Source organism: Triturus cristatus, chromosome 10, assembly GCF_964204655.1.
Source record: "Triturus cristatus chromosome 10, aTriCri1.1, whole genome shotgun sequence".
NCBI lineage: Eukaryota > Metazoa > Chordata > Amphibia > Caudata > Salamandridae > Triturus > Triturus cristatus.
This window is the reverse complement of record NC_140593.1, coordinates 1,162,332,960-1,162,356,437: the sequence shown is the minus strand read 5'-3', so window position 1 is coordinate 1,162,356,437 and position 23,478 is coordinate 1,162,332,960. Positions and strand designations below refer to the sequence as shown.

At 42.3% G+C, this 23,478-nt stretch overlaps 1 protein-coding gene across 2 annotated transcripts in view; it reads right to left on the bottom strand.

The window, feature by feature from the left end:
* LOC146796835 (metalloproteinase inhibitor 1-like) overlaps positions 1-14,571 on the bottom strand; it is a 42,203-nt gene extending 27,632 nt beyond the window's left edge. The window contains exons 1-2 of one of the 2 annotated variants that reach the window (XM_085629576.1): positions 14,445-14,571; positions 9,627-9,796 (exon numbers count right to left, since the gene is read on the bottom strand). In XM_085629576.1, the coding sequence (XP_085485702.1) occupies positions 9,627-9,753 (127 nt within the window). In that variant the 5' untranslated portion in view covers positions 9,754-9,796; positions 14,445-14,571. Of the gene's footprint in view, positions 1-9,626; positions 9,797-14,435 lie in introns of both variants that reach the window. The other variant, XM_085629577.1, reaches the window with a different exon arrangement.
* Positions 14,572-23,478: the final 8,907 nt, after the last annotated feature.

Genomic DNA, 23,478 nt, shown 5'->3' with positions numbered 1-23,478 from the left:
CTTACCTCTGGTCATTTGTTTAAGCAACTGTTTATTTTCCTCTAGGAAGGTTGGTTTCTCGAGAACAAAGCCCTGCATTTTGGGAGCCAGGGCAGTAATTCTCTAAAACGTCTTGGTGTCTTCCTGGGGCAGAGTTCAGGGCACTATAAAGATTGCATTAATACCCTCTTGGGTGCTGTCTTGATCTCCCTGGTGTGCGTGGATGACTCTGATGGGAATTTAGTTTGTTCCAAGTCGAGTAGCCAAGCCAATAGTCTGCCTGCTCTGTCGCCCTCCCTGTTTTAACATAATATATATTCCATATAGACGATATGGCTTAGTTTGTGAGGAAGTTCCCTGTAAGACCTTCTACAGTCCCTAACTTGCCCAAATGTGGCCTTGAGGCATGGGCCTCTGACAACCGCCATGAAGGCGTCCCATTCCACTGTGGCGTCTGAGGCAGTGCCCTCATTCTTAGCAAAGTTTTGAGCATTGTGTATCCCCACTACCTCCTGAAAACCTTGATCTTTCAGTGCCTCTGGATTTTGGTGCACTTGGGTGTATGTGAGCATGGTGGGACCCCAAAAGAATGAAAGTTTCAGGGGATTTTGACCATCACTCTCCACCCTGCCTCCATTTTGCATTAGAATAAATCAATACTGTTATGCAGGTCATGTAAGTCTGATTAGAAAAAGAAGGCTCTATTCTCTAGGTGGTGTGCCCGCCACTGCTCAACTTCTTGAGTATGCGTGGCCCATTTTTACTGGTTTCTGGAGGCCTATATCGCATAGGTGTCCCATAAAGGGGGAGTCAATCGGTCTAATGCACCTTGAAGAAGTCCCCTACTCATAGGGAGGGTGCTGTGTTGGGCTGTAAAGCACTACCAGCCAGAGCACATAACAGTAAAGGGTAACCAAGGCACTATCCAAATCAGGAAACCATAGCATATTTTGAGTAAGAAGTACGCAAAACTTTACCTCCCCTCCTCTTCTTGTCCATCACCATTGGGTGTGTTAGCGGCGAGGAGTACTTCTCAGAACGGTGGGGAAGGGGTCTGCTGTGTTACCCCATGATATCATGATATTCCTGCTTAAGTACATATATAAACAAAGGGATCCATCCTTATAAACAAGAAAAGTATGGGTCCTCCAGATATGTGTGTCTCCTACGATGGTGGAAAGCACACAGCTTTGTTAAAATACCCCTCACCCACCAAAAGGACCCTTGGTAGCATGCTTCATCATCAGGGTCTTCCCTCTCTGCTGCGGGGCGTGCTGCAACCTACGACTATGTGGGAGCACTGGTTTTGTAACAATACTATGTGTGGTGTAGGAGTGTGAATGGGAGGGTCAGAAGTATGTGACAGTGGTGTACGATTAAACAATACCTGGCTCTGCGGAAACCAAAAAAATGTAATACTCCTTCGAGCTGATTTTGTTAAAAGTGGGGAATAGGACAGAAGTACTTATCTTTAATGGGAAGTGCTTCCTGTGTCAACATGTTTTGAAGCCCTCCCCTGGATTTTCATCAGGAGCTAAAGGAGATCCCTTCTACACTCTAAATTGTAAGATTAATGTGTGAAAACTCAAAGTAAGTACTAAGTGATGCATATAACAATCTACATGCACTGTATACCAGACCCCAATAGGTATTTTGACTGGTATGGCTTTTTTATTTGCTCGTTAAATGCCTCATGAGCCTGAAAAACGAGAGTTAAGGAGCACCTATTGTCAGACAGTTATCAAGGTTACCTCCTCACCTGGCAACTACCTCCTTGCAGCTCTGTGAAGCCGTGAGGAGGTAGTTGCCAGGCGAGGAGGTAACCTTGATAACTGTCTGACTATAGACCCTGATGATGAAGCATGCCACCAAGGGTCCTTTTGATGGGTGAGGGGTATTCTAACAAAGCTGTGTGCTTTCCACCATCGTAGGAGACACACATATCTGGAGGAATACTACTTTTCCTGTTTATAAGGGTGGATCCCTTTGTTTATATATGTACTGATCAGAGGAGGACAAATCCACCTCTTATGCTCGTTTGAGCACTACCTTTTCACTCCCCCTTTGTTTCTTTGATTCCTGTTTAAGTGCTCATTGTCTGCTGACCAAGACACAAGATAAACAGTAAACCCTGATAAACAAAGAACCAACCCCCACCCAGGCTACTAGGGCAATGGGTTTGCAGCTGCCAATTAAAAATTCAAAACATGAGGGAATGCCTCTCCAGTGCAACAGTCAGGGCTGGTGGGTAAACCCCTACGTAGGTAGTCTGTATGGTGCCTGCATCCTCAATTATATGTTCTTTGAGCCTCTCCTGAGATGTATCAAGCCTGATGACATGCTCTCATATCATACGATGGCCTCAGCAGTCATTTGAGTAACATCTGGTCCCTCCTGTAGTTCTGATGTTATGTAAGCCAACAAACTGACCTTTGAGACATCAAGACATCAGTTAGCTCACGAGCCAGCATGAAGTTCCATCTCCGTAACTACCACTGCTCGTTTCATGGCTACATGTTCCCTTGTTGAAAAATGGCCCTCTTTGAATGGCCACCCCAAACTTTTTGCCTTCCTTCTCCTCTTTTTTTAAACTCGTTTTTGATGACTTTAGGACTCTGAGCACTTTACCATTGCTAACCAGTGCTAAAGTGCATGTTCTCTCTTCTCTAAACATAGCAACATTGGTGCATCCCAAAATGGCATATTCAATGTGCATATAAGTTCCTACTAAAGTTCACTACATATGCTCAGGGCCTGCAAGTTAAATGCTGCTAGTGGACCTGCAGCACTGATTGTGCCACCCACTTAAGTGGGCCCTAATCATGTCTCAGGCCTGCCACTGCAGAGGTTGTGTGGCATTTTTAAAGTGCCATCTCAACCTGGCAAGCTCAACCCCTTGCCAGGCCTAAACCTTCATTTTTAATAAATATATGTCACCCATAAGAAAGACCCTGGATAGCCCCAAGAGCAAAGTGCAGCATATTTAAAAAGTAGGACATATACTTTTGAGTTTTACATGTCCTGGTAGTGAAAAATTCCAAAATTCATTTTTCACTTCTGCAATGCCTATCTATCCCATAGCATAACATTGGAATTACCCTATTATATTTTATACATCACAGACCCGGCGCTTTGTCTTCGGAACCGGCGCATCACCATCATTGCATTGAGAACATTGACACATCACCTTGACTGTGACATCAACACCAATGCATTGCCCTGCTGCACCCCACATCTTGTTGGTGCGACTGGGATCAAGGTACTTTTGTTCAGCAGGCCTTGCATGGCTCCTATATCTGGCCCTTGCTCCATTGCATTCAGCCTGAACTGACTTAAAACGTTTTAAGATGTCTATACCTTTGGAGAGGGGTTTCTTTATCTTGATTCTGGTGGGTCTTGAGAATTAGGACAGGACTATCTATGGTTATAATGGCATTACACATATGTATTCGTTTTGGAATGTTCTCATTGTTAGTCTCTATCGATGCTCACATATGAAGATCGCAGGCTATTAAATATATGTAATTTGTCTATTATCAAAAGCCATACTGGCCCCTTAGTTCGCATCTCTTGTGCAGGAAGCCATACTTGGACTTATCCAGAGTAAGCTTTAAAGAGACATGTGAACTGACCCAGTAAGCTTACTTTGTTTTGCAAGTGCATAGTGTGTGAAGCACTGTTGGACTTGGCCCTCTCTGCAGGACCATCCCCAAAATGTTGCCTTTACCCCTCCTATTTTGCTGAATTTGTTTTTGTTGGCTTTAGGACTCTGTGCACTTTACCACTGCCAACCAGTGCTAACATTTTTATGCTCTCTCATTTGAGCATGGGAAAATTGGCTTACACATGAATGACATATTTAATTTACTTATAAGACCTTTGTAGGATTGTATGACATACACCCAGGACTTGTAAATTAAATGCTACTAGTGGGGCTGAAACACATATTGTGCCACCCACTTAAATAGCTCCTTAAAATATGTTCCAGATCTGCCATTGGAGCCTGAATGCAATTTTCAACTGCAAATTTGACTTGGTAACATAACCCCATTGCCAAGCCTTAAATTCCCCTTTTATTGGATATGTCACCCTTAAGGTAGGCCATAGGACAGGGTGCATTATAATTAAAAGGTTGGAGATGCACTTTTAAGTTTCACATGCTCTGGTCGTGAAAAACACCTACATTAGTTTTTAACTACTGTGAGGCCTACCTCTCTCATAGGATAACATTTGGTTGCCTTATTATATTTAATAACTGCAATTTTTTGATTGGGAACAGGTGAACTTTACATGTTTGGTGTTTGAGAAATTGCAACAAAAAATCCTCTTTAATGGTAAAATAGGATTTTAAGTTACAAGTTTTACAAGACACTTTTAGAAAGTTGGCATTTTCCTGCCCTAACTAGTTGGGGCCTGCAGCCTGTTACTGGGTCACTTGACTAGTTGTAGTTGGCAGTTGAACTTTGTTTATTCGTCCGAGACAGTTACAAAATAGAGGGATTTGGTCTGCCTGGATGGGCTATCAACTGGCAGGGTGGTGGGACAGAGCTGGGTGCAGCCCCACTTGTAACTAAATAACTAAATAGGCTGTGCTTTGCCTTCACCCGAAGGACTTGTCACCCCTGCATTGTTCAGGCAGGCAGCTTTAAAAATTTATAGCTCTGGTTTTACTAATTGAATTTTTATCGTTTTGTTGTCAAAAAAATTATTTAAATTTACTCTAGTTTTTTAATTGCTGTGGGATTTTTCTTGTGTTGTGTTTTTACTTTATTACTATTCAAGTGCTGCATAATACTTTGCACATTTCCACTAAGATAAGCGTGACTGCTTTTGTGCCAAGCTAACAGAGGGTTAAGCACAAGTTAATTTATTGATTTTTGTGGTTCACCCTGGCCTGGATTGTGGTGGTTGCTTAGGGGGTTAACACCCTACTCAATAAGTCAAACAAGTCTTTATGCGGTGGGAGCCATAAAAGCATAGCAAAAGAAATAAAATACATTTAAAAATGTCAGCATTAAAACCCATATATTAAAATTGATTTATGATGCACTTTTAAAAATAATTTTCCCAGCAGTTTGAAAACAAGCCCTTCTTTGATTGCACTAAGATCCGAGACCATTGTCATTTTAACAATAAAAGAAAGTTAAGAAGATACATATCTGTCAATTGAGTCATTCCATCAAATTATGTGTTATTGTGGTCTATATCGTTTACTAATGCAAAATGCAAATTTGATAAAATGTAATAACGCATAACAAATTTCTGGGGATCCTAAAGACTGACATATTAATCCTTCCTTTATGTGTCTCAGGTTTCATTCATGCAAAAGTGGAGCCAGGAAAGAGTGTCTCATGCCCTGTGTTCAAAGTACAGAACAAAGTTAAGTGACTAGTGTAGTGCTGTGAGGCATAATCGTATACAGAAGGTGGTAAATCTTGCTTCCATGACCCCGACATGGAAAAGGCAAATTTAAAGTGGAATATGCGCAGTCTAAAAAGAGTTAGCCAATAGCAATATGTAGGGTTTTAATCCACCCTAAATAACGCTCTTTACTGTGTGTTGCTGAGACTTGGGAATATTTGACAATTGTTTCTTTAGTCTGAGCCTTTCTAGATGAATATTCATAGGGTGTTCCAAGAGGCATTCATTGATGCATAGCTTATGTTCTGGCCCAATTATACAGGGATTTTCTTATAGTTTAAGTAAACCTAGTTTTTTTTAAATTATTCTTTCAATTATAAGAGCCATGAAATTTGATCTGCCCTTTCAAGTGACAGTCAGTCAGTAATGCATGCATGTGCTAGTTAGGCGGGCCTCGGGTGACCCCCACATTTTGACCCGGAGTAGTAAAGGGGCCAAATCAATCAGATCCTCCACGTATGTTATCCTGAGTTCCTTCTAGCATATTTAACCACCTGTGCCATCCGGTACTTACAATAGCGAGTAAAATGAGTTTCTACTCTTAGAAGAATACCAGTTTTACTGTAGCCCCATAGCCCGGCACCATATGTTCTCACCATCATATGTTGCTCCTATACAAACTCAGAATTTCTATGATTGGTTTGCTTTTGACTTTTGAGCAAATCTAAATATGGCCTCAATGTTCCTACTGAAGGACTGACGTCTTAATCTTAAAAGTGATGTCCAACTAAGTGATTGAATAAAAAGAATCCCTAAATAATTAAAATCTTTCACCTTTACTAAGTTGTAATCTCCCATTTTAAAAAGCTTGGGCTTAGAGCATGGGTGACCACAAGTCATAATATAGGATTTTGAATAATTTAATTGGATGTCTAGGTCATTCATATATGCAAGGAATAAATCTAAAATGGTTGCATCCTGGCTTTCACCAACATAAAGGCAATCACTGGCAAACCCAGTAGGTCTCACCTTTGGGACCTGTGGGCTTTGTCAATGTTTTTAGCTATGCCGTATAGCATCACTGATAATGTGCAGCATACCTAAAAATAGGTGTGATCATATAACTGCAGTGGATGTGTTATTTTGTAGGTACATTTGCCTTTACTTTTATTTTTATTTAACAAAACATAGGCCTTTACTTTTCTTTTTATTTACCAATTCACAATGGATCAGCAAAATAAAAAACAAATAGCGCAAAGGCTTCTTTTCAAGGAGGAGCGATTGGGGTAGCAACACGTGGTAATGTAGAATGGAGCAAGATACACAGGGGAAGCAATATGGAGGGTGGGGAAAGTAACACAGAGAGCTAGGGTCATAGAAGCACAAGGAGGGTGGGCAGAGAAGCAACCAGAGAACAGTGGAAAAGTGGAATGCTGGGGAAGGTGGGGGAGAAATATTTGGGCAGTGCTTAACTTGAGGTGCAGGTTGCAGGTGGGGCCCACTGGCACTTATTTTTTCCTTATAAAACCTTGATCCAGAGCGGAGCAGGAAATACAAAATACAAAAGGATGAAAAAAGAAGGTAGAGAAAGATGGAAAAATTGAGACAATGGGAGAATTGAGGAGTAAAAAAGAACCCTCAAGACTGAGATAAAGGTCAGGCATTGCCCGTCCAATTGCCTCTCTCATGCCTCAGAATAAAGAGGCATGAGGGGTTATCAATACTCCACAGTCTTTGTATTTGGCACCGCAACCTTTAAGCTCCAGTATTTACAAGTCCATAACTTAGGCATTGTATACAGGCAAGAGAAAGCAACATAAGTGGGGGTGGAGGAAGAGAAGCAGATGAGACAGATGAAAAAGACACTCACACTCATGAAGTAATTAAGATAAAAGAAAAAAACGGTCTCTAAAAGTCAGCAGTGGAATTTATAAATCGCTTTTGGTTCACCTAATGATCCATGCCCTCCATGGGTTTTAATTGCTAGCTTGAAGATGACCAATCTGCTTCTGAATCAATTATTCAATAGTTTCATCCAATCAGCCACTGTCAACTTGCTGGAAACCGGCCAAACTAATTCATTTACTAAAAAAACACTGTTGGCAGACAGTACAGTGCTTGGTAATTTCAGGCAGATTTCCCTTTTACCCGCGGTGTCAAAGATATTGGAGAAGCTCATGAATGGGCAGCTCTCCAAAAGCTTTGAACAGGGGCAGTTGTTACACTACTCACAGTCAAGATTTAGACCGAATCAGTACTAGTGGAGTTAACAGGTTCCATCAAGTTGGTACTTGATCATGCAAAAGAGGCTGAAAGAAAGACATCGGAGTCAGAGGTTCTGTTCTGGCATGGTTTGGCTCTTTTCTCACCAATAGAAACCAGTGTTTCTGGATGGCTCTGTATGCTTCCAACCGTAAAGTAACCAATTTTGGGGTCCCACAAGGATCTGCTCTAAGCCCAACTCTGTTTAACATGTATATGGCTCCTTTGGCCTCCTTAGTTGAGTTCTTTGGGGTCCGGATAGTGTCATCTGCTGATGACACATTACTTTTTCTTTCCATAGAAACAACTGTCCTGAAGGACCGAAGACATTTAAGAACTGTCTGGTGGCTGTTTTCAGTGGATGTGGGCTAGTAATTTACAATTTAATGCCAGAATACAGAGATCTTGTTGTTTGGCTCCCTTCCCACATATTGGAACATGTAGTGCTAGTCAGAAAAAAATTTGTTTTTTCATCTTTCTCCCAACTTGCTGCACTGGAGTGGAATGCCCTTCATCCAAATGTGAGTGCATCGAGGGAGGAAAATTGCTTAACCTCCTCTGTGCCCATGACGAGATAGTCTTGTCATGGAGCACGGTCGCGCAGTGCCCATTACGAGACTATCTCGTCATGAACCCCACCCGCGTATGCAACGCCCGGCACAGGAGGGGGAAAGGGCGTGGCACCGAAGGGGTTAAGGCATCATTCAAAACCTGCTTTTTCAATGCAGATTTTCAGTGAGGACACAAGTGTGAGAGGGTTCAGTTGAACATAATCCTTTTTAGCACCAGGACACTCTGTGAGTAGCCTTGCACTCTATAAATCCCCGATAGAATGATTGATTGATTGATTGATTGATTGATTGATTGATTGATTGATTGATTGATTGATTGATTGATAACATGCCAGTCACTCAGACAGTTGCTTGAGATGCTATGCCCCAGTGGAGTGACAAACACAAGATTGAAAAGCTACAATACGGAAAGCCATTGAATAAGAAGTAAGCAATATGAGTGGCATTAAAGCTAACCAGTGGTAAGCAATGAGCAGGCTAAAACCACAGATGGGCTCTTGGTAAGCTTGGAACAGCTGTGCTGTCCGATTAGCTCTACCTAAACAAAACAGTGGTGAACAGCAAAAATATATTGTTGGGGTCTCAAAATGCACACACTGAAACATAGTGGTCCCTGGCACTGAAAGGAACTACTTTGTGTATGGATGTGCTCCTTGTGAAAGAGCCAGCTGCTGTCACTCACTGTGATGTTAATCAGTGAATGAAGTCGGCTGACCCATTGCACTGTGCTGCATGCTGTAGTTAAAAGAAGAAACATGTGAATGACACAACAGCAGATGAATGGATGAAGAGTTCTGTCTGAGAACCCCTAAGTAGAAGTATATTAAATATATAAGAAACATGTGAAGGACACAACAGCAGATGAATGGATGAAGAGTTCTGTCTGAGAACCCCTATATAGAAGTATATTAAATATATAAGAAACATGTGAAGGACACAACAGCAGATGAATGGATGAAGAGTTCTGTCTGAGAACCCCTATATAGAAGTATATTAAATATATAAGAAACATGTGAAGGACATAACAGCAGATGAATGGATGAAGAGTTCTGTCTGAGAACCCCTATATAGAAGTATATTAAATATATAAGAAACATGTGAAGGACACAACAGCAGATGAATGGATGAAGAGTTCTGTCTGAGAACCCCTATATAGAAGTATATTAAATATATAAGAAACATGTGAATGACACAACAGCAGATGAATGGATGAAGAGTTCTGTCTGAGAACCCCTATATAGAAGTATATTAAATATATAAGAAACATGTGAATGACACAACAGCAGATGAATGGGTGAAGAGCTCTGGCTGAGAACCCCTAAGTAGAAGTATATTAAATATATAATTTTAGTAAAATCAAAGGGTCTTGCCTAATGCCAGACATTAAAAAGCAACGATTTCTTAAAAAACAGAAGTAAAGAATATCATTTTCTTTTATTTTTTTCAACTCACCAATAGCAGCTGTATCGCAGTAACTGTTCTGTAGAACTAGAGGGGCACATGTGCAAGCCTCCACAGGGCTAGAGATCTCCAGGAACAGAAGACCTGCCACAAGCAAGATACACTTTCTGGGATCCATGGATTTCCTGGAGGTCAGCTGTTGTACCTCTGCTGGGATTGTTCTAAGGGAGACAGGAAAATAGGAGAGCAAAGCTGTATATTTTAAACAGTTGAGGTTGGGTACAGGTGGCAAGATGGTACCCTTCACTGCACTGTCACAGAAATACCCAGCATTCTAGGGAATATTCTAACTGTCCTAATGTTCTCGTATGATGTGGGCTTGCACTGCAGGGGTAATTAAGATGGCCAGATTCACTGGAGTCTTTGATGTCCTCGACAGTGGTCATTTGTGTTGACAGCTGTTTGTAATATCCTCAGGCTGCACAGACTAAAGTACACCTTCAGGGACAGCCTGCCTTTCTGTGAGGAGACTCGGAGGTATGCAGCTTGATTCTGAAAACTACTGAGAGGTCGGAGGCCCTGATTCATGAGTCTATGGCCAGTGGTTTGCAGCAGGGGCCACTTAGTCCATTGCTAAGGTTCAGCTGAAGTTTCAGAGGCAACAGGCCCTACTTCTCGAAGGGGACCTGCGGGTAGAAGAAGGGTCAGGGAGCGAGTGCCTATTGCACCCAATGTCCAGCAATGCACCAGTTCTGGTGAGGAGGGCTACCGACGCCGCCAGATGTACCCCAATATCCACATCTGGGAACTGCACTGAAATGTAAAGGTCTTTAGGGCCCCATATATGTCAAAGATTAGATACACATTTCTAACACTTTAGGAGATGTTGGAATGTGAATCTATAGGCCATTGTTCATATATAGCATATAAATGGAGCATGAGACTGCAATGCAGGCCGGGGGCACTTCTGTTTCCTGCCAGCATGACGTCATCCGGAATCGCAGCCCTTTGGCAGCTAGGAGCTGCTGTAGGAGTACGAGGGTGGATTAGGAGAACATTTAAAGGCATATCTACATATTGATGGACGCCCTGCAATCTGCGCTACCATCACCACCTACACTAATACAGAGGCTGGGGTTATTTCTCATACATGTACCGAATCCTCCACACAGTAGAGTGAAATAATAAAGACACACATTCCCTTGTCCTGATTATAGAAGAACTTCTGCATGATGTTACTAAATATTATTCCACACAGAATTGCATATGTGTAGGAGCCACGTGTTACAAAGACAAACAATCAAAGATATACTTTTTACTGATAACAGAGTGGCACACAAGAGCTTCCTTTGAAAATGAGATGTATTTGTGTCATACCTAATGTTATGATGTTAGAGGCTTCCTAACATACCATGCCCATGTGTTACAAGGAGGAGAAATCTTAGTCAAACAGACATACACATCAGCGTCCTATACACACCCACGATTTGCATATGTGGATGACAAGGGTGAAGACGAAACCCAGCTGCAATAAATGTTCCAGAGTCGTCATCAGGTGGCCCAGCGTTCACTCTGCAGGAACTAATGTTGCATCAGAGCTGGCGCCTGCCTCATTCTCATACCTGCCAACTTGCAGAAAAATCTCACTGTTTGAGGAGGGGATAGAACCTTGAAAGGGGCTAAGATATACCTGTGAGGTACCCCACCCCATCGCCAAGCCCCCTCCTCTGAAAAAAAAAAAATCCTTGCTGAGGCTGGTGCCAGTGTCCTGGGTTTTTGTTCCACACCTTCATGGACATCAGCAGTTCAAAGCCTCGGAAAATGAGCTGCAAAACCACTATTTAAAGTAGTTTTCAGCTTGTTCCTGCTACCTTGTGATATCGGCTCCTCACTGCGGGACCGTGTGATGGGAGCCAATGTCGTGTGACACACGGCGGCACCATGTGTGTTGGCAGGTATGCATTCACATTCTGCCAAGCCATAATTTTAACCACTGGCATACCTTAACGCACCCACTTCTGCACCTTTTCTTTATAGGCAGGGACACTCGAATTATGCGGCAGAGGAGGACCAAATTATGTGGCAGGGTCAAACAAATTATGCAACAAGAAACAGATAGTTATACAACATAATGCCGCACATTTTTGTAGTAGTATTAGTTCATTATTTTGGCATAATGCCTAGGAAAAGAGTTCACCATATTAGTAAAAATTAAACTCCCAAGCAATAAGTAAACTCAAGATGACCAGCCAACCTTTGTGAGAAAGGTTCCGGTGTGCAGGAACCCAACTCTCCGTAATGTTTGTAATTATTTATGTGTTTGCGCTTGAAACAAAACATTTTTTGCTAAACTCTGCAGATTATGTTTTCGATGATGGATTACGTGGCAAATGCTACAAATACATAATCATGCGAAACCCACTGCAACTCCACGGGCCCTGTAAAGGCCCCTCGAAGGGTCTGATTGTGAGTTTTACGGATGAAAGATAACACGTCAGGGTGCCTCCCACCCTGATGAACTGCCTTCTGCCAAATTTAGAGGTGAATGCTGTCCCTGCGGCCATTACCGTACAATGGTTCCTTTTAGTTTGCAGGTGTTTGCTAGACAGCCCTCATCAGATTTCCCGTCACTTCACAAACATTTTATTTTGTTTTTCAAAAACAAACTCACAAACCTGCAATTTGTTTAAGAAAAACAAAACACGAACAATCCCCACACCTGATTCACCATCCCTTTTGTAATGTTCCGCTAGTGAGATAACTGGTAGAATGGAGTCAAAGGACGCACCCGTGTGCAGCAGGTGTGTCCTCAATATGTTACCCGGTCTCGCGTACCACGTGGGTCACAAGTAATACATGTGGGCGCGGGCAAGTGGGGCCAGTTTAGAACTACCTGCACCACCACTGCTAAAAACCAAGGGGCATATTTACAAGGGCCATATCTCCGCTTTTTTGGCTTTTAAAGCCAAAAAAGCGGAGATAAAAATATCGCCCTATTTACAAGAGGGTGATAACATGCATTAGCGCATGTTAGCACCCTTTTACCCGACGCCTCCCTTTGCATCTCTAATGAGATGCAAAGTGGGCGTCACTCGGCAGTACAACCTTCTAAATATCGCTGATGTACACATCGCGATATTCACAAGGCTGCCCACGCGTTTTAGCAGACGTTAGTTTTTGGAGAACACAGCTGTTTTCTCCAAAAACTAACATCTCTAAAATGCAGACTTAGCTATACTTACCATTGGGGGTGGATTATGCTGATACGACCACAGGGTCGTATCAGCAAGGTTATTGCCGCTTTCCATGGAACGTCGCTGGAAAACCAGCGATGTTCTATGGAAAACATCGCTATCGCTGGGAAATTATCGCTATGCGCTGTTAATACAACGCTAGCATGGCGATAATTTCCTGCGATAGCAGGTGATAAAATTACTCACGCTAAGAGCGGCCAGCGATACTTATCGCTGCCACTTGTTAATATGCCCCTAAGCCACTTGTCCTGAGTGCTTTATTCCTAGGCCTGCCGGCCACACCTTCCCTGCAGCGCAGCAGCCGACTGCTGCTCCCCGGTCATCGCAGCGCCAGTCAAAACACATTTCAATAACTACAACATTTAATTTAAAATGTTCTTGCCAGTTTCGTAAAATAGCTAGCGGTGCGGAAATGTGCTGCTAAACTTGGATACGGCTGTACAAGTTTGACCCACTTTCAGGAGCATCACAACATCTTGACTGGCTGAACTGAGTCCTAGTGCTCAAGCGGGAAGCAGTACACAGCCGACTGTTATGGCCTATAGGACTTTAGTTTATATATTTACTTTCTCATATATATATATATATATATATATATATATATATATAGAGAGAGAGAGAGAGAGAGAGAGAGAGAGAGAGAGAGAGAGGGAGAGGGAGAATAATCTCCTTCAGAATTATTGCCCTCTGCTCAGAGCGTTAAAAGCTGTTATGTTTCCATTACGCAGTCGGGGGTAAAGTTGAAGCCAAATTGATCTCCTCATAGGCAGCACGTTCTAAATGCAAAGTACTTCGGGGCATATTTACAATAACTGGCGCATCCCTGCATATCAGCAGGGATGCGCCAGTTATTGTGCGCCACAGCTCCGCCACCATGGATGCGCCGCATTTATAATGCGGCGCACCATGGGCAAAAACGGCACAGATGCGTCACGCATCTGTGCTGTAAAAGTGGCGCATTGCTGGAGTTGCGTCGCAAGCACGACGCAGCTCCAGCAATGATCTGGGGGGCCCTATCTTGCTAATGCTGCATCAATCCTTACGCCTGCTTCAGGCAGGTGCAGGGTTTTGACGCAGCATGGGCCTAAAAGTGACTGAGTGAAATCTTGTAGATTTCACTCAGCCACTTTTAGGAGGCGTTCCTGCGCCGGAACGCCCTCCCTGCGCAGGAACGCCTACATGTGGCACAGGGCTTTACAACGTGACGCATCTCCCAGATGCGTCACGTTGTAAGTACCCCGCACCATGGCACAGGATTTGCGCCGCCGCTGCGTCACAAAGGTGACGCAATGGTGGCGTAAATGAGGCGCAAGGGACTTGTAAATCTGCCCCTTAAAGTCCAAGCACTCCCAGAAAACTGCCTGGCAAATTGGATAGCTGTCCTTGCTTCGATCAAGATGTTGTGCTGTCTTTCTAGTCAATTAATCCACAGTAAAGTCCAATACTACAATATGATATCGATTTAAAAAAAAAATATATATATAAACATATATATTTATATAACACACACACACACACACATATATATATATATATATATATATATATATATATATATATATATATATATATATATATATATATATATATATACATACACACAGACCTTCCTCACCTGTTGCTTCAAGCTCGAGTCAAGTGCCTCAAAGTCTGATGGTGGGAAAGCTTTGCGTCCTTTCAGGAGTTGACTGGATTTTGAATGAGCCTGAAGTCCTTTTATAAGACAGTCAGCATTGAGCAAGCAGGCTAGGCGTTCTCCAGTGGGAGAGGCTGCCTGGAAGCACCTGGCAGAGATCACCATGCTGCTCCTCCTATATGACACATATCCAACATAAACTATGGAAAAGGTCAGGAAAACAGCAAGGTACTAGAGGCTGGTTTAGAGATGTTCCTGATAAAGAGATATAAAAGACAATAACAACAAAGGATAACAGTCAGGTAAACTCAGTCAAATTACATGGAACATACCTAAGAAAGTTAAGGTAGAATTTAAAAAATACTGAAGGTAAAATGAAACAAGCATTGTCAAAGCAAGTAGGGCTCACCTTTAAGGTCCTGGAACTGATCTATTAAGTCAATGTATCGCCAAAGCCTTTTCCAGATGGCTGTTGAAGCATGCATGTGGATGCATGGGCAGGAATTTTGGAACAGACTTTGTCACGTCTTTGTAAAATGGCCACCATGCCTGAGTAAGCTTGCCCACGTGTACACACGCATACACACACACACACACAAAGCTATCTTGTAATTTTGTTACCACGTGACAAAAAACATTTCAAAATGGCTGCCTACACACATGGACAAGTATGGGTGACAATCTAAGATGGTTTTGTCAAGCTAGTTTAGGGTATGGCCCTATTTGACTCCACCACAGTTTACTTTTTTGCTCCAATTTTGAAGTGGTCCATCTGTGTCATGCAACACGTTATACTCTTCGACATAAGCCACCAAGGTACTGGATCAGGCCCTGTTTTAATCTTATTGCAAACCGAGTTAGTTAGCTGCATGAATGGTGCACCTAGTGAAGTATAGCTACTTAAATACAAAGCAAAAAGGCAAGCAGAACAAATGATACTGCAACATAATTATTACCGCACACGAACACAGGCAAACAAATGAAGATGTAGGGTGTTGTTTTGCATTACTTACTGTAGGATTTCACTCCAAGAGAAGACTGCTAGGAGCTCTAAAACAGTAGTTTGGTAATAAGCTAGTTTGCTGTTAAGAAGCATCCACAAAGTTGCCAGAAGTGCACCTAACTATAATTTCCCTGTAACATTTGGTGTTTTCAGTGAATACATTTATATATATATATATATATATATTACCTACTGAAGGTCACCAGAAGGTTGTTATAGTTAGGACCTCGTTGCCAAAGGAAGAGTGTTTTTTCTTTTGCCAATAACTTTGGTGCTGCTTGATGAATATTAACGGAATTTATATACTTTAGGGGTTCCAGCTGCTGTGTTGAAAGTTTCAGGGTGTTCCATTAAGCAGGGGAGGAAAAAGGGGGTCCCATAACGTGTTTTCCCCATATTAATTCCCATAGGACTTTGAACACAACTACAGCCAAAACGATGGACGCAATTACACCTAATTTGGCAGAAAGGTAAAATCTACCTTTACACAGATTGTGCGATATTGTGTAAAAATATAGATATTTAGGTCTGCAGATTCTTGCAGAGAATTAAGTGATCAATGCCAAAATCTGAATGGCTGCCAACACTTCAACCAGGAAGTGTTGGCAGGCATCTTGGGAGTCAGCTTGAAAAAGAAAAGGGGCAGAGTAGGGCACCCTGATCCCCTGGCCGTGGTGCAGGGGTCCCCCAGAGACCCTACTACTGCTAAAAAGCATTTTTTTTAAACGTATAAAAATTAGCTGCCATATTCTAACATTTCCAGAAATTTAAGAAAACAAAAACACGGTTTCCTGCGCTTTCAATTTATTGTGCCCCCAGGGGCACCGGGGGTTGGAAAAAGATGGGGTCACATGGGGCCCCCGCCTAGGGCTTATAGTAGTCCCTGGAACCACCACTTTCCCTGGGATTTAATACAAATGAGTGTGGGGGACCCCCCGCAACTCCGGGGACCACCACCTCCCTGGGGTTAGAGGAAACATTCTAGAGGGGCCCCCCTCCTGGAGCCATTCATGGCCCTGGGGACTACCGTCCCCCGGTACCTGCTCCTGCATTGTCTCAGGGGTGCCCAGCCCTGGTACATTGCAGTTTTCCTTGGCTTGCTGAGAGCTTCCCTCTTTTGGCAAGTGAGTGCTCACAAATGCTCTCACTTGCTGAAAGCAGAGTATTTGTCCCTCCCCTAATCTTTAAATTAAAGTACAAAAAGCAGACCGGCAAGTCACCGGAGACCCGACCCTTGCACCATCACTCTGCAAACACAACTCCTGGTGCACTACTGGTTTGGGGATGAAATCCCCTAGTCAGCTGAAGGTCCTTGGGGGCCAACTACCTCTCCTGTTACCTCCAATAGGTCTCTTTTAGCCGGATTGCTGAGAGGTTGTCGGAGGCCATCACCCTTTCTACACAACACTGCAAACAAGCCTGCTTGCACACAACTAGTTTGAGGATGATGTCCCCTTGGCTATTAAGAGTCCTTGGGGGACAACTACACCTCCTGTTACCTCCAGTAAGTCCACACAGCAGGATTGGTGTGAGGTAGTTGGAGGCCAGCCCCCTTTCTCCACCACACTGCAAACGGGCCTCCTGATGCACTACTAGTTGGGGGTGAAGTCCCCTTGGCCCGTGAGGATCCTTAGGGGTCAACTACACCTCCTATTACATACAGTAATTCCCACACAGCAGGATTGCTGAGAGGTCTTCATGGGCCCGTTCCTTTTCTCTACCACTCAGCAAACACGACTACTAGTTAAAAAAAAACATAGAAATTCACTTAAAATAACAAACGTTACAGGGATATTATAGTTAAGAAATAGAATTTGTAAAACCTTAGAAAGTCAATTAAAAAATATAGGTTATAGGGATGTTATAGTTAGGAAATTGAATTTAAAAGCCTTAGAAATTCACTTGCAAAGCCCAAAGGTTACAGGAGGTTATAGTTGGGTTCAGATTTCAGTCATACAAAACCAATGAAATTCAGGTTATAGTTACCTGAGCTAACTATAACCTACGTTCCTGAAATGCACTAGTTATGATATCACATATTACATCACTCAAGGTATGGTCAGTGACATCACTGATGACATCATCTAGTGTGTGTAAGCATTTTCTAAAGAGTTTACGATTGTTAAACATATATGCTAACCTACTATGAAAGTTAAATTAGTATACTAGGTCCACTATTACTGAGTGATACTACTCACATATTATGTGAATGGCTGTGTGACTGTATTCTTGTGTGTAGGTGTGCAAGTGGCTGTATGTGTATATATGGTTTTTTTTCAGTGTATATATATGTATACGTATATGTTATGTTATTAAGATTTCTAAAGCGCGGCTGTTAACCTAAGGTGTCCTGGCGCTGAGTGCTGCCTAAAAGGTTCCCGCGAAGTGAGGCATCTATACTGTCAAAAGCCACGTTTTCAGATCCCTTCTGAAGGAGAGGAGCCCGGTTGCATTTCTGAGGTGAAACGGTAGGTTATTCCAGGCCTTAGAGGCAAAGATAATGAAACTCCTGCCACCCATGAGGCTCTTTTAACTAAGAAAATCATCACTTGTTTTGCTGTCAGAGAGCGCAAGGTTCTACTCGGGACATACCATTGAAACCGTTGTTTCAGATAGTCAGGACCATTACCATTTAGGGCCTTGAAATCTGTACAAAGGACTTTGAACTGAGCTCGCTGTTTCACAGGAAGCCAATGAAGCTGTCTTAGTTCCCTCTTGACTGAGACGAACCTAGGTGTACCTGTCAATAGCCTGGCTGCTGTGTTCTGCACTACTTGGAGTTTGCTCATGAGTCTATTTTGAATGTTCAAATAGAGAACATTACAATAGTCCAAGCATGCCATAATAAGTGCAGCTGTAACTGCAGCTCTCAGGCTATCATCAGAAAGAAGAAACTTTATTTTCCTCAGAATTCTGTTGAGAAAAAAACATGAGGAGACAACCCCATTGATCTGGTCTTCAAAAGTGAGTTTCTTATCAACAATCACCCCCAAGTTCTTCACATTTTCAGATTGTTCTGGAAGCGTTCCCAGTTCACTTGGCCACCATTCCGGTGTCCAGATATTAATGTTATTCCTGAAAATGATGACTTCAGTTTTCCCGGAATTCAGTCTCAGGCAGTTGGACGCCATCCAATACGAGATAGCTTTCATACAGTCGTGACATTTCCTACCAGTTTCCGATTCCTCGCCACGCTGAAGAGACAGTACTATTTGCGTGTCATCTGCATAAGACGTCAGTTGGAACCCGAATGTTCTTATCAGGGCTCCCAGCGGTGACACGTATACATTGAAACGTGTGGGACTCAGGGAGGACCCCTGAGGTACCACACACGGCAAGGAGAAGGGTTTGGACCTAGCCTTGTCCAAATCCACTGATTGTAGTCTGTCGGTAAGGAATGATTTAAGGAGGTTCCAGGCCATGCCTTGAACTCCATTTTCTGATAACCGGTCTATGAAAGCATTATGATAGACAGTGTTGAAGGCCGCCGAGAGATCTAACATGATCAGAATTGCGGTGCCTCCTTGGTCCAAGGCCTCTCTAACCTACTCGGTGGACTTGATTAAAGCCAGTTCGGTGCTGTGTTCCGATCTGAATACAAACTGCATTGGGTCGAAGATGTTATTGGTCTGCAAGAACCGACTGAGTTCACGTTCAAAGCTGGAGAAGTGTGGCTCAATGATTAGAGCGGCAGACCCTGATGCAGAGGTCTAGCCCGGGACCAGGGTTCAATTCCCCGCCTCGGTGGGTCTTGGGCTCAAAAATTCCACGGACCTGATAATTCTCGCCTCGGTGCCATTCCAATCATGGAGTCCCACTCTGCAACTCTGGGAAATAGCTTGCTTAATCTCCACAACGGCCCCCACAACGCTAAGGATGTCTGGCCCCCACCTTGGGGGTGCCCAGGAGTGGACGCCTCACAGGGAAAGCCAGGATGGGTTCCACAGCGGTATTCGTACAAGTGCCGAGAGACCTCCGGGTAGTCGTGCGATATACAAGTATCCATACATTTACATTTACAGTTTTCTCGATCATTTTCGCAGGTAGTGGGAGGCAGGAAATAGGTCTGTAGTTGTTCGGGATTTGGGGTTGAGGTTCTTTTTTAAGCAGGGGCAGGATGGATGCCATTTCCCATTTTTGGGGGAAATGTCCCACCTTAAAAATATGATTGAACAGGGAAGGAAGAGCTTCCACAATGGTTTCTGGAATTAGCTTCATCACGTCAGCTAGGCATAGATCCAACAGAGGACCTGATTGAGTAGACATCAGGAGTTTAATCAAATCTTGTGTCTCCAGGGGAGAGAAGCTGTCTAGCGTTAATGTTGCCCCTCACCCATTGGGCTCCATTATGGTGGAGTCTCCATCATCATTAGCTTGTGTGAGGCCAAAAGATGAAAATATGGCTTCCACCTTTAACTGAAAAGCGGAAGCAAGATTTTCGTACAGTTCAGAGCTGCTCTGAATTGTAGGCATTTAGGGGACTGTGAGTTTAACAATAGTTCTGAAGAGTTCTTTGGAGGAGGATTTTGCCAAATTTATCTGTTCCGAAAAGAAACTCTTTATTGTCCTGAAGTAGTTTCTTGTAGAGAGAGAGAGACTTTCTTTATTGGCCTCTTTATCGGTCTTGCAGTAGTCACTTCTCCAGAGTCGCTCTAGCCATTTACAGGCTTGTTTTTGTACTTTTAATTCTTCTGAGTACCAGGGAGCTGATGGATTGATCCGTTTGGGAGTCCACTATTTTACCGGGGCAAGTTTATTGCAAGCTGCCTCTACCCATTCCGTGTAGGCGGCAGTTGCATCATCACATTTGCCAAGATGTTCGATACTATGAGAAGGCCAAAAGTACAAGATGTGAACAAAACATATCAGGATATAACACACAGTGATTTGAGCTCAGATCCTGGCTCAGAATTGGAGGAAGGAACAGGCAAGGAAATAGCTAATGTCGCACCACAATAGCAGATGAATTTCCTTTTTTAAGGTGGGACCAAAAAACAGAGTATTAGCCCAAAAGGGGCAGGGAAGACCAAAAGGAGGAGGAGGAAACAAAGAAGAGTCAGGCCAGCAAAAATAAGAAAAGGTAGAAACCTGTGGGAGGAATATGAGGAGCCTTTGGAAATAACAGAACAATCACAGACTATATCAAATCTAAATGATATGAAGTTATCAGAAAATGATAAAAGAAATGTAGTGGTGCGCCTCTCCTTTTGTCAAGAAGCTGAATTTGATTATTCACAAACGAGAATAGATCTGTTCAAATTTACGAGAAAATTGTAACTGGCAAAATTACATGAAAGCAAAATAAAAAAGAGACTGTAAGTACAGTGAGAGAGGAATAACAACCACAAACAAAATATTGTCTTCTGATCATGAACTTTTAATGGAACTATTAGAAACAGAAGTAGAAACAACAAATATGAATATGTCTATAGAAAATCTAATGGACAAGACATTCCCATATTAATGTACGTGAAGGAGGAGATACTACATTCAGGGCAAAATCTAGATATATCCCGCAAATGGGGAGAGATAACATCAACACATTCTTAGAAAACATGATAAATGAGATACAAGATATACAATCATCTAAGAACAAGAGATTTGTAAAGAAAGAAGCACTGAATAGGGAAGTCAAACAAACAATGGAAGAATTACTAGCAATGATAACTTCAAATCGAAGCCCTCAGACAAGGAGGGAGTATTGTTTTATAGAAAAGAGACTCATCTGGAAAAGCCTACAAGCATTTCAATGATAAGGACTGGTATTGTAGAATAACAGAGATGGAAAACACACGGGCCAATGAGGTATTGTCCATCTTATTAACAGACTAGGCTGAACAAGGTCTCCTGAGTTGGGATGAATTGAGCTATTTAAACAACCTCATCCTAAGATACCTGTGTTTTACATTATTCCAAAAGTGCACCAAAATACCAATGTACCACCTGGTTGGCGGATCATCCCAGCACAAGTCTGCACTTTACAAAATGTGTCTAAATACAAAGATCACTTTCTGAATCCTTTAGTGAGAACATCACCATCATACATGCAGGACACAGCAGAATTCCTGGGCAGAATATTTGATATCAAATTGGAAAGTGACGTACTTATTGAACTTAGATGCTTTGGCACTATATCAGTATAAAACACAGTGATGGTTTCAAAGCAGTTAACCATTATTTTACAATGAGACCTATTACGTTTGTGGAACACAACAAAATGCTGATATTTATGATGGAGTAGTGTCTTACCAAGAATATGTTTATGTTTAAAGATGCCCTTTTAAAAGTGAACAGAGGAACAGCTTTGGGTACCCGCTTCACACCCGGTAATGCAAATTTACATACAGCCTGGAGGAAGGAGCAGGTGCTCGGGCCGTGGAGCAGTGGATGGATCACATTATACTTCAAGTCAGATACATAGGTGATCTGTTTTTGCTATGCACTGTAACACAAGAAGAGAAATGTGTAGAATGTCTCAATCAAAATTAATTAAATTTGAGTCTCACTAGTAAGATCAGTAAAACTGAAAATTAACTTCTGGATGTGTTAGTGAAGGTAGAGGAAGAGAGATGGGTAACCAAAGTGTACAGGAGAACAGTGGCAGAAAATACCACCCTTCGCACCCGTAGCTTTCATCTTACCCCCCGATTAAAAGGATCTCCTTTGGGTAATTTTTAGAGCAAGACGCCTATGCAGTACTGAAAAATAGTATGACAACATAGAAAGAGAAATCATTACTTGTTTCAGCGCTAGAGGATGCGCCACAAGTATCTTGAATGCAGCTCCCAAAATGGCAGGATTAAACAAAAGAGATAAAACACTGTTTATGCCAAAAGTAAAACATAAAACTAATAAACAGACATTTATAACATCATACAGTGTGGACCCTAATAGATTGTGCAGAGCTCTGCACAAGCACTGGCACTTGATCAAAAATGATCTAGTAATTGGACAGGACATACCCAATAACCCACAAATTTGTTTTAGAAGAGCTAGGTCCCTACGAGACCAACTGGTCAGGAGTGAACTGAATGCTAGAACACCTAAGCAAACATGGCTTACACGCAAGGAGGGCTTTCTCAAATGTAATCGCAGTGAAGCCTGTCAACATAGGAAAAACCTAGCACAGTTAGTTACACCATTCAACCAAGTGATAAGGGTGAAGTGGCATCTAACCTGTAACAGCGAATTTGTCATCTATATGTTAAAGTGCCCATGCCCTAAAATCTATGTAGGGAGCACAGCATTACCTGCACATAGGGGTATACTGCAACATCTTAGCGCCATAATCAGTAAAGGTAGAAATTATCCTGTCACCCGGCATTTTGAGGAAGTACACAATGGGGATGCACACTTAATGAAATACACTTGTTTAGCCCTGGTCCCAAAAGATAAAAGAGGTGGAGACCCTGATGCCAAACTCAGACAGTTGGAGCAAAAATATATATTGAATATCAATAACAAGAAACCACAGGACCTCAATATTGATGAGGAATTATATGCATTTTTTAGATAATCCGAAGATGTGTGCCCGGTCTCAGATACGCATTCAGTTCCAGGATGGATTTTAATCAAAACTGTATGAATTATAATTTCTGTTTTAGTTGGCCAACAGGGGCATGTTAAATTAATTTATGTATGGAATGGAGGACACAGGTGATTATGCTAAACTTTGTTGGTGGCCTTAATATGCTTAGTGTTTATATAAAATATTAGGATTAGTAACCTATTGTTTAAATTGTCTTTTCCATTATTGGAGCCATTTAAATATGTGGAAAAGGAAAAATGGAGCATAGGCCCACTTACATGTATAAGTAAAAAATTGGGTATGTGGCATGAAATAAGATTTCTTTGACCCTGACAGGCCCTGAATATAGGTCTAACAATTTTGGTGATACATTTATAGACATCACCGTATAATTGGAATATGAACTCTGTTAGAATATTTTAAAGGGTCAATCGAATTATAATAATTGTTAAGAGAAGCCGAATATACAAACAATCAATTTG